The 12,211-nt window shown below is 38.1% G+C and overlaps 1 protein-coding gene across 1 annotated transcript; it reads left to right on the plus strand.

Annotated features, from left to right (window-relative positions):
• The first annotated feature begins 1,664 nt into the window (after positions 1 to 1,664).
• On the plus strand, positions 1,665 to 10,376 carry LOC148593303 (protein FAM240B-like). Its single transcript, XM_088531449.1, has 3 exons — positions 1,665 to 1,751; positions 8,949 to 9,091; positions 10,287 to 10,376. The coding sequence occupies exons 2-3, from the start codon at positions 8,952 to 8,954 to the stop codon at positions 10,363 to 10,365; spliced, it is 219 nt and encodes a 72-aa protein (XP_088387575.1). The 5' UTR covers positions 1,665 to 1,751; positions 8,949 to 8,951; the 3' UTR covers positions 10,366 to 10,376.
• The last annotated feature ends 1,835 nt before the right edge of the window (positions 10,377 to 12,211 follow it).

Below are 12,211 nucleotides of genomic sequence, written 5' to 3' on the forward strand. Positions count from 1 at the left end.
AGTGTCTAAACTATACAAGCGCAGAAATGTCAGCCCATCTAGAGCATATCAGACCTATACACATGGTTTGGTTTGATCGAGCCTGCACACTGAAGCCCCCTCCTGAATTTACATGCTTGCAAATATTGAGGAACCTTACCCTACCAATACTGCAGCATTAACATACACACATATATGTAGTAAATCCAGCTACATTTGTGTGGGGAAGAAAGGAGGCGAGAGAATGGGAATTTACAAGCTTGGAGTCAAACAGCAAAGAGGTAGGCAGTTCAGCAGCACTGCAGTTATCAGCATTGCTGTATCAAGCACGGGTGCCAACCTGTCTCAGCCATACTATTCTTTTCTGTGAGTTTAGAACAGATTCATCCAACCACTGCAATGTCTTGTGCAGATATCATTAAGGGCAGGACAAAGGAAGCTAAATTGTTTTGCACATCCTTATAATGTTGTATTATTTTCATGTAGAAGACAGTATCTGCCTGTGATTTCCAAAACCAGTGTTGTTTTCCAAAAATAAGATTTTGCAGTCAACTTTGCCCAGGGCATTTTTATGTTGAATGACATGTATATATGCAGTATCAAGCAAGAGCTCACAGACTCCCAGTATCAAGCAAGAGCTCACAGACTCCATTACCTTTGCTAACACCATGCATGGAGAGAGGAAAGTTGATTTCTATGGTCTCATATGATATTATGTTAAAGAAAGTTAACATTTTAAAAACATTAATGCATAAGGGTGACAAATATGGCACGAGCTGAAAATTATTCTTAATGAAGAGTGTCTGTAGTTGTTAGGTTTATTCAGGATTTTCTGCTGCAAAGCAGACTGCAAGAAGTGGGAGGGGGAAAAAACACACAAGAGAACGGCAGAAAACATCGATCTAATGGCTGCTGCTTTTGCTACTTGAGGTCTGAAAAATGACAAGGAAGATTAAAATAATCAGCAATGTTATAAATACTGCTTAAGCCAGCAGTCACATATGGAACATTAACAATGTAGATGGATTTAATGAAAACTGAGATCAGGGCGTACATCTGTTATCAGCCAAATCTACAAAATATTTTCCTCAGAAAATGAAATGTAATGATATAAGTGCTCATCTGTAATAGAGCTATAACAACTTCAAATGCTAAAACTAGTGATGGTTTAATGCATTTTGTCAGCTAATGTTAACCAAACAGACAATTCCTATGACTATTTCTTTGAAGAGAACAGATTGTGCAATAGGTCATAATCAAGCACGCATCCTTAGATTAACAGCTCCAAAGCACCAAATACTTCTCTAAGTCTCCCCGTAATGCAAAACCAAGTGTGATTTGTCACATCATTTCAGCCTCCACTACAGCTAAGATAACAGCGTGGAATTTTTCAAGCTTCACAGGAGGAATATTAAAACAGACAATGCTAGCATGCGTTTTGAAAAATAATTCCTAGCACTTGCCAAGTCATGCTCTTGGTGGTATCTGCCAGCGTGGGAGGGATGTGTGCTCAAGGGGGCCTGTGTTTCATGGTCATCTCAGGCAGGGGGCTGCAAAGTTCATTAAATGATCTTATCTCACTCTGGTTCTGTTCAAAATAGCCTTGATACGATGAAGGATTTATGTTACCCCCCACTTCAAATAAAAAGTACCAAGGGATGCATTTCATTACTGTCCTGTGACACTGGAGAAGCCAGGGCTGCAGTTGTTGTATTCCTCATTTGTTTGTGTCATACAGAAGATTTATTTGTAGGAAGAGTCTGCCTCTAAAGGTAAGTCAGAATTTGTTTTTTTCTATAGCAGCTTTATCATAATAATGTAACAAGAAATGCTTTTGTCCTCTAACTTTATTTCTCACAAAATTATATTCTAGGAAAGATGAGAGTGTGAGGAAAATGCCAGGGAAGATTGCCCAGTTTAGCAGCATTCTAAGGAAGCTGTGTAGTATTGATACAGAAAAAATATCTCAGGGCATTTTCCTTGTCACACTCCTGGGACAGGGACAAAACACCGGGTGTTATGGCTGTGTGTTGTCAACTGATGGGCTGAATGCTAGTCAGAGTTACACAAGCTTTCCTCCTCAAAAATTTTAAGTCATCTGCTTTTTAATGTAAAAATAGAAGCTTTTCACATGAAACAAAACCAGTTTCTCTCAAATGGTTTGTCAGAATGGCATCACCTAACGAGGAACATGTGCCCCTGGCAGGATTTCTCTTCTTCTTTGATCCTAGAATTTTAAGTCCTCCTGTACCTCCCCTTAAAGAACGTTGAAGATTTTTAGTCTGCTTTGCATAAATATTAATTTCTGCTATTTATTTATGACCCTTAGTTCAGCAATTCATAGGATAGCCTTCAAATGCAGGGGAGAAGGATGGCAGAAGATGTAGCTATTGGAAACAATAATTTGTTCAAACAGAAAAGCTATGGTTGCTTTAATATGGCTTGTGGAAAATGTAGAAAATCGAGAAAAGTTGGTACTAATTGGGCAAATGTAGAGAAAGCTCAGGAAAGATATGTGCATATGTTGCATTCCATGATGCTTACAAGCGCTTCTTCATCTGATGTTTGCATCTGTGTAACAGATGCCATGAGTGAGGAGATCCAGATTGGCATCCGAGCCCTGTCGGAGCCCAGAGGGTTACATGGGAGAGTAAACGAAGCTGGGGAGAAGAGGGGAGATAAAGAGAGAGAATTTCGGCAGAGTGTCCTGACCAGTGTCAGAGAAGACCAGCTTGAGTAGGAAGCAGAGGGAGCTTTTCCATAGGCAGCGGACAAGTTGGGGAATTCAACTGGGAAAACCTCTGCAAGAGAAGTGAGCTGGGTCTGCCAGGCCGGGCTGGGAGCCCTGGAGCCTGGGCTGCCCCTGGGACAATGCGACAGGGAAGGAAGGTCGATGAGCAAAACAGACATTTGAGAGGCCCTGGATTACGGGTGGTGAAGAGGCCTTCTCATGGGAGCCCTCCATTATGGGCTGGAGCAGAAGAGCTGACAAAAATAGCTCTGGAGCAGACGGTAAAGATTTTATATATAAATTTTATGTACAGAATAAACATTAGATACATGTAAAATATATACATATATATATATTTTTAAAAAGATGGACATAATAGATATGGATAATACCATATAGCTGCCAGGAGTCTTGTCATACTATATTTCCTTCACATAAAGATATTATATGAGAAAAGGTCCACATTTTGTAACAGTTGAATGCATTTTAAGAATAGTTGCTCCTGGGTCTGAAAAAATGGGGTCTGACCTGCCAGCATTTCACAGAAAGGCAATAATGAACTGTAGGAACTGTAGAAGAACAAAGGGGAATGGTTGAACGTGGCACTGCTGCACAGTGCAGGTCAGCATACTCACGCTTTTATTTGCACACTCCAGAATGATTTTGCTAGATGTACGAAGGTAACTCATGCACACAGGTATCTCATATTAACATTAATCAGTCACACATCAATATAGTTGCTATTTGTGTACATGGAAAAATCCCACTGCACAAAGAAGTCTTATTAATTTACTTGCTTATTTCCAGGGCATGACTCCACTGCTAAATATATGTCCCAACTTTCATTTTAATGCCCAATTTCACTTTAAATTCTGCCAAACCAGAAATAATTGTTAGTGGAATAAGTCGGTTACCTATAATTCCCTTACTTGATTGGAAACTGTGAACAGTGCTGTGTATAGTTAGAGAAGCAAACACAAACGTAAAGCAAGTGACATATACATGACAAGCCACACATTTTTTTACTGATGAGGTACACCACTAAGCAGACACAGGTGTACTTAAACCCAACTGCATTTCAGCTCAGGCAGTTGTGCTGCACTGTTGACCCTTCCCTTCTGAATCCTCAGCAGAGGGATGGGGAGGATTAAACCAAAGTCCTCTCTTTTCCCCTACAGAATTTAAACTAGGGTCTGAAGATTCAACCCTGAATTTGAAACTGAGATGCTTTCTTACACAGGATCTTGAAGTAAACCTCAATCACTCTTTCAGATATGCACTACTACCAGCTGTGAAAGCAGAAGATAAAGATAAATGACATAACCCAGATCTAAGTCAGTATCAGTATCAGTATCAAAAAAAAAAAAAAAAAGCATGACTGCAATTAGTAGTCTTATTTTTTAAATCTGAGTGAGATTCCTTATTAAAGTCATACATTTGCATTAACATAGACATACTCTCCTATATCTCATAGTACTTTTATAAATATATAACATAAGGTGCAATCACTAAGTAAGTTCCATGCAGATGCATATTAAAAGGAAAAAAAAAAAAAAAAGATTATTTCTAGGAGAACGTAAAATATCTCGAAAAACAGTACCAAAAAAAGAGAAAGAATGAAAGAATAAAAACTAAAAAATAACCAAAAAAAGCGCAGCAGGCCTTTCAATACGACAAAGTTAGGAAGATTTGCTACAGTAAAGAGAAACAAGCAAAGAGCATGCATTTTAGCTGATGGTTGTAAACACTTTGGGTACATTCTGTGCTGGTCTGCAAGAACTGGAAAATCTAACTTCAGTAGCACAGTGAACACCAGCATCATTCTTTCTTTTACTGCCCTCAGCCATTTTCTGAAGTATAAACCCTCCAAGATGTTCATCAGAGCCAATGGTCGACATTTGTCTCCCTGAATATATACTTAGTCTTTTTTGCTGTGATGAAACCTAGCTAGTATCTTTCCACAATACAGAAAATGTCACCTGTAATCAGCAGTCAGATGCTATGAGTCCATTTGGCCCGGCAGATTCAGAAGTACGAGGCCATGCAGAAATACCCCTTCAGTCTTGCTAATGACTAATCCAGCCCAAACTTATTTTCTATTCCCACAGGAAATAACTTGAGGTGTTTTACCTTTGAGATAACCAGATACAAATACTTTTAACCAGTGTTCAGGAACCGGTGTCTGAGGGACGGGGAAGGTGAAGGGGAGGAACACAAGGCCCAACATACTATCATTTCCCTGGCTAACTGTACCACGCCGTAGACAAGAAAAACAGTAAACAAAATAAACAAAAAAAAATTATTGTGTAAATACTTGGGGAAAGTGAAATAATGAATTGTGCTCTTTTACAGTAAAAAAAAAATAAATCCCTTTTTTTACATACCATTTTCTAGCTAAGCAACTTGTGGCTTCCAGTTCTCCTTATGAAGCAGTATGTTTCTCTTGGTTGTAATGGCTTCTCATAGAATCAGTGAGTTCCAACTACTGGCTATTGATTTTTCTAGTCACAAAAAAAGTCAAGATGTCACATCCAATTGATCTTACTTTCCTCTCTCTTGTTTTAACAACATTATTTTCAGAGTTCCAGATACCATAGCTTCCCTACCCAGAAAAGGAATCCTTTAGCAAGTTATATCTAAATATTTTCAACCTGTTCTAAAATGATTATATCTAAAAGTAAACTATCACATTCATCTTGTGTAGCATGAACCTTTTCCAGGTTTATTCAGCTATTCCTTTCATTTGTGAGCAACAGCTTCACAGCCAGGGGGTCTGTCAAAGAAGATCTCATTATGGTCCTTTGGAAGGATTGTCACTGAAGACTTAAATATAGCTTTATTTAGTCCTAAGTCTGACTTAAACTGGAATAGCTAACTCCAATCTATAAAAAGGTTGCTTACAACTTTACATGCTCTAACAATATATTCTATGTGCTTTAAGAATGTATTCATGCCCATGTGCTATATCACACAATTACATTATTTGTTCAGGCAGCTTTTGGGGCTGCTTTGAAACTACCTTCTTCATTTTTCTCTTTATATATTAAGGAAGTTCCTCTTGATGCATGATGTTCTGATGCCAGAAAATAAACTATATCCTGCTGACTGCTACTGGTTCAAAGCCACAGTACCTGTTCCCTTCCTCTGAATAAAAATCCTTTCCTCTGAATAAAACTGAAGTGGAAGCGAAGAAAACAGAGAGCTTCTGTCACCAGCGGAAGATATTAGCATAGAGACTGAATCTCTGGAACAATGATAACAAGATCTTGTTTGGATTATTGTGTTGGATATCCCTGATCACCCACACAACCTTGAGGGCTTAGTGGCAACGGTCTGGAAATGAACATAGGACACCAGTGAATTCAAACACCCAGGCACAGGATGCACGAAGGCAAAAGGAATCACATGGATTATTTTGGCAGGGTTGTGGTGTGATTCCTACAGCCGCTGTGTGAATGGGCTCAAATAAGGGGTGTGAAATAAGTGTAATACAGAATAGGATGATTTCACAGTTCAGAGAAAAATAATAGCACACGGGTGTTTCTCAGAGCCTTAATGTAGCTGTGTATAGGACTCAGGTAAAATGACAATGCAGAATCCAAAGTTCAGTGGCTTTGATGTATTTTCAGGTGTTATGAGGTAGTAGGAAGAAAGAGAATAAAGAGGAAGATTAAGGGGAGAGAACAGTAAGTGGAAAGAGAGTTAATGGAAAACTCAGCATCAAGACATTTAGATGAGATTACAAAATAAAAGGTTAGGAAAGAGGACAAGTCTTAGCATACCTGATCCAGCACACCGGCACACAAACAAAATTCGCAGATAATGCACTCACCAAAGCATCAGATTCAAAAAAACAAATAAACCGAAAAAAATGTATAGTACTACATACTCTTTGTAGTTCCTGTTTTCTAATGTGCCTCTAAATATCACTGCACTATACATAAGATAGCAATGAAGTAGCAACTATAACAAGGAAAACTAATTCTGGATTTCTCTTTTACTGGGTTTAAACATCTCGCCCTGGGATTTTTATTGGGAGGGAGAAGCAAGGAGGTGAAGAGTAATGGAAAGAAGCAAAAAGAAAAATATATTTGAGTCATCAATGCAATCAAACCAGAAAGCCGAACATCCAAAACAGATTAGGAATATGTATATTTTGGAAGTATATGATAGGGCTCAGTCATGCCTTGTGGCAATTAGGTTCACAAATTCACCCACACGACCTTGGGGGCTTAGTGGAAGCAGTCTAATGTCAATCAGAAGAGACATTTACTCTCATATATTGAAAAAAGAAGCACTACAGTATATTACACAGGAATTTAGAAGGACAAAGTTATTATGCCTCCCTGTCACCTGTGATTAAGAAAACAAGGAAAGATTACTTCCTGGCATGTCACTCCCATAATGTTTATTTTGAGCTTCAGGGATTTCTGGAAATTTACTTGTTTTTGTACAGAGATATTGTTATTCTCAGAGATTAAATCTTGCACTGGAAGGTCCATTAGCCTGACCCAGATGGTTACTGTTGTACTTTCTGTGAAAAATTTCAAGATTACTCCTGGGTACACAGGAAGTATAGAGAGTAGTAACCATTATTTTGCAAGAGAGATTTTTTTTGACATTGCTATACATGTAAATATTTATAAAATACATATCTTATAAACAAAAACTCACATTAAAAGAGCTTTTTACCTGGAACTTGTTGTCCCCCAGCACAAGTGCAGTTGTTCATCTATACGTGCAATTCACATTAGAGAGAGATGCCATCACTACAGATGCCAACTATAATTTGTTCAGAACCAGGTAAAAAAAATTACTTAGTGATTTTTCTTCTGCAAATCTTCAGCGTAAATACACTGCTTTTGTCATCTGGAGGCCACAAGCTGGCTCACAAGGAAGGGAGGGGGCATAAGAGACAATAAGAGAGTTGCAGGGAAATGTCAGAGAAAGAAGCCCCTTTAAAACAGCTGCTTTTGTTCTGTACTCCTAGCATCTTTATTATTTGTCTCACAGACTCTCATAGAACAGCTAAATCTCCAAATGGAATTACACAAAGATTACCAGTTCCTAGTTTTGCTTTTCTTACCATGCCTGACAGGGGAATGGCAGCAGTTTTTTCAAGCTTTTCCAAGCTAGCCTGAAGGGTCTTTTTTTACTACCTCTCAGTGGCTCTGATTAAAATAAATTACAAATAATTGCCATGAATTCAAACAAGGCTTGAGAGAGCCCTAAATACTTGTTAAAACAATGTTCTGGAAAAAAAGATGTAATAGCATGTTCAGGCAAAACTACACAGCAATTTGGAAGGCATAATATATATGCTCATTTCCTATTTGATGAAGTTTTGAAAGTAATGATATGATTTTCTGGCTGTAATGTGGGACTCAAGGGCTTGACTGTTAGCCCATGAAGAGTCCATCTGAGATAGACATTCTTCTCCTCTGATAAGATTTCCTCCTAAACTTATTTTTAGGATGACATTAAATTGTCAAATGAAGGGCAGAAAGCATAGAATCGGCATCAAAAATACCTATAATCAGATAGATAAATATATTCAATAAAATTGTTCTGTTCTGAAAGTTACGGGAGAAGGAGAAGCATTTAACAGGCAAACTGGCTTTTGCAGGCTATGATCTTATAAAGTTGTCTGTATAATGAAGTTTAGGTATATTTAATTAAATTTAGATATATTTAAATGTCCTCTATTCCCAAATAAAATTAAAGTAAGCATCATAATGATTAACAGCAGATCACCAAAGCTCCTTTTCTTTATTGTTTTGGCCCTATTCCACAATAGCCACTTTATCACTATATAGCTATGGAAACAGAAAAAAAATCCACTAGTTCAGCCTATTTTTATATTTTCTTTCATTTAGGATGAACAGAACAAGGTATCTTAATCATTAAGCTAGAGAATATAACAACACTGCCCTACATCACAAGCTTAAAGGTCACAGCCACAGATGGAGGCGAGAGATATTTGAGGTGAACAGCTAGGAATATGAATCGCTGCAAACAGCAGATTCCCAAAACTCAGTATTAGGGATGAGAAGGTTAAAGTGTAGGTCATGTCCATTGTATCCTCATGTTGTGGGGAAAAAAAGAAAAAAAAAAAAAGGTGTGTGTGGGGGGGATTTTATGTGAACCCAATGTTGCAAAAAAAATACTATGGTTTAGCCATCAACAGATTCAGGGCCAATGTCTTGTCATATGGATATTTTGCCTTTCTGCTTTACAGAAAATGAATAGTCAATACATACGTCATGAAGTACGGGGATGTGAAACCAGTGACCTGAGAAACTTCTGGGAAAAGACTATTGAACAACAAACCCAGTATCTGCAAAATGAGAAAGAACGTCAGCGAAGAAGTGCTTTGACAAAGTGCGTAGTTTGGAAATGTTATCTGAGTTTGTCTGTCATCCTTTAAATATATGTAGCACTCATTTAAAGTCAGGCACTAAGACCTGAAAGCAAGCTTTATTTTTCTGGAATTTTTAGAAAGCAATAAAACTTTCCAAACTGAGATAGAAATGTGTCTAACCTGTGGCTAGGATGAGGTTCACTTGAACCTTAGAGTCCTTGGTTCACTAAATAAACCCCAAATTTGGCACTTCAAGAATTTATTAGGACAGTCTCTAGCAGTATGAGTTTGCTTTGAACAAGAAGGTTCGTTTCCACAGCAGACCGAGCACAGAAGTACCTGGCCCACCTTCACTCTGTGGCCTTGTCTTCCTGATAAAGGAGTTAGCTAGAATGAATTCAGATAGGTTAATATGCACAAGGTAAATCTTTTAGAAAGGAGAGCAGTGCCTGTGCTAACTGACCAAGGCAACCATAATCCATAGCCATATACCTCAAGCAGACAAAAGGAGAAAAAGATAGTCTGCTGAAAAGTCAATATAGTTTTATGTCAGGCAAAGTCTCCAAAAGATGGTTAGGTTAGGTTAATTTTTAGCCCAATAGGAAGAAGAATGGCCTTTCAGTTTGTTTTAATTCAGGATTATCCCTGAATTAGAGTCAATCTCTAGCATATTTTACCCTTTTATAAGAACCAATTCCAACATGTTACAGCTCCTCAGCCAAGAGATTCATGTATTTTCCATTTGAGGCAGAGCCCTAAGCACTATAAAAAAGTGTCAGCTGTCACCTAAAAAACACCTAATCACCTAAAACATCAATCTAATCATATCCAGGAAGCTACTATCCCTTCATATGATACTTAAATTGAAGTCTTAAGTTGGAGTCTCTGGAAGGAAGGGGACATGGAGACACTGGGTGATGCTAGGTGGCAGCAGGCAGTCTCAGTGGAGGTGACCAGGCCTGGGCGCAGCGGTGCTTGAGAGGACGTACTGGAGGTGAAGGTAGACCACGATGCTCAGGCAAACGGTGTCGGGGTCAAGAACAAATCTTCATTTGCCTTAGAGCAAAGGCTTCAAGGTCACAGAGTCTGCCGGTCTCTGTGGAGACTGGGAAGATGTACTGAGATGTGCAATGTGAAGATTATAAATAAAATCTCCCCTATAAAAAAAAATGTGGACAAGATAGACTAACACCTGCTTGGTGTTTCTTTTCCTAGGCTCAGAAACGAGTGGATGGAAAGGCTGGAAAAAAGAATAAAAATGCTGAAGACCACACCTGAAGAGCCATCTAGCTGAAGATCCCACATTCATTACATGTTAGGGGGAAAAAAAAAAAGAGAGAGAATGTGTGATATAAAAGCTTAAGCTAGTTTTACTTCATGGCTTAAATGAGTTATAATTAGTTAGCTGTCATTGCTGTAAGTTTCATATGCGAAATGTATATTGTCACTTTAAAAATCATTTATTTATCCCCTCACTTGATGAGCGCGAAAGATGCAAAGACATTGCAGCAATCCAAAGCGTTCAAGATTAATAAATCACGGTTCCCTGAGGTGTAGATACCTGGGGAAAAAAGAGTTTAGAGATATAGTAAATGTTCAGCAGAATATTTCCTGAACACTTAGAGTTTCTGTATAAACTGATGGTAATTTAATGAAGTAGCTGTTTCAAAATTGTTCAATGAATAAGTGAGTTTTTTTTTTTCCTTTAAACAATGGTTCAGACTAAGGAAAAGACAACATTACACAGATATGGCACACATCCCAAATCACCAGTGATGCCAAACTTGGTGAGACTTACAAATGTTATTAGCCACTCTATTAAATGTCTGCAAAGCTAGTAATACATATTCTGAGACTCTTGTACATTGAGAACCTTCACTTGACATTGAGAATAAAAGCTGCTTAATTAATGGTTAATCCACTTCGGAAACATGAGTCACTATATCAGTGGAGACAAACTACTTGTGTTTTTATGAGGCAAACTAAATGTTACCATTCTGCTTCTCCACAGGGCAAGTCACCCTGTGCAAAGTTCATCCACAGTGCCGCAGATAAGTTGTTCCTGGTACCCCAACCAGGTTGTCCAGAGCTGGCCTCAGCTGTTTTACAGGGATGCATCTTTGCAAACATCTGCCACCAGCATTAAAAAGAAGACAAAAGGAATCCACCACAACCACACACACACCAAAATCTTCTTTCTCTAATCCAAGCATTCCCTGCTATTTTTTCCTTCACAGCTGGTTTGTCCTGTTTCCAAAGGTACAAAATACCCTAGCCCTACATTTGCCATCAGTCAAAAGTATTTCTACTTCTCTTTCTAATGCTTCATAAAGAGGTGACGTTTTCTATAGTAATATGAAAGTTGCTGCCTTTTTAGGGTGACTGCTTTGTTGCCACTGGAACACTTTAGGCAATGTACCGCAAAATGGGTTTTGTTATGAACACACTAAAAATCTCTTCCTTCACTTGTTTAAGCTTTTAGTCCCTTGTTATACGGCCATGTCACTAGTTCACTGATAATCCATATTGTTTCAGAGTAGGAAAGGCTTGAATTGCCAACGGCAGGGTGAAAGAAAGAAGAAAAATTTGAAGCTTTAAATTATTTAGAACATCTGTTCTTTTTAAACCAAAATAAGAGCTGGGAATGCTGCTTGTTCTGTCTTTATATATCACCTTTAGAATTTACTTTTGTATATTTCAAGGTCAAGCCAAATCTATTACGGGAGTTTAAACATGCAGATAATGTTTGGGGACCCTGAAAAATCCATTAAAATCCATTAAAAAAGATGACCTTGGAACATGTGCTCAGAAATCAAGACATCAGCAGGTATGACAAACTTGAGCAGAGTCTGCCTTGGCTGAAAAAAAACCCTCTTAACTCATGTTTATCAGTCTGGTCTTTTCTCGAGAAAGTTTAAGCAACATCAAACATAAATACGCATTCTTTTCCAGTCTAGAGGAAAAAAAAAAACATAATCACAGTGCATCTGTGCTTTACTTATTAAAAAAAAAAAAAAAAAAAAAAAAAAAAAAAAGTAGATACCCACCTTAGTATCAGGTTTTAACCAAAAGTAAAGTTTATTTGAAAAGGCCAGTTCACACAGTTCAGTTCTCCCATCTTCTCTCTGTGCTTTGTGCTT

The sequence above is a fragment of the Tinamus guttatus genome, unplaced genomic scaffold (genome assembly GCF_059628265.1).
Source record: "Tinamus guttatus ecotype Peru unplaced genomic scaffold, ASM5962826v1 Tinamus_guttatus_pri_ptg000419l, whole genome shotgun sequence".
NCBI lineage: Eukaryota > Metazoa > Chordata > Aves > Tinamiformes > Tinamidae > Tinamus > Tinamus guttatus.

Coding starts and splice junctions, on each gene's coding strand:
- LOC148593303 (XM_088531449.1), top strand. CDS start 8,952: ATGAATAGTCAATACATACGTCATGAAGTACGGGGATGTGAAACCAGT. Junction 9,092..10,286: donor CGAAGAAGTGCTTTGACAAA/GTGCGTAGTTTG, acceptor TTCTTTTCCTAG/GCTCAGAAACGAGTGGATGG.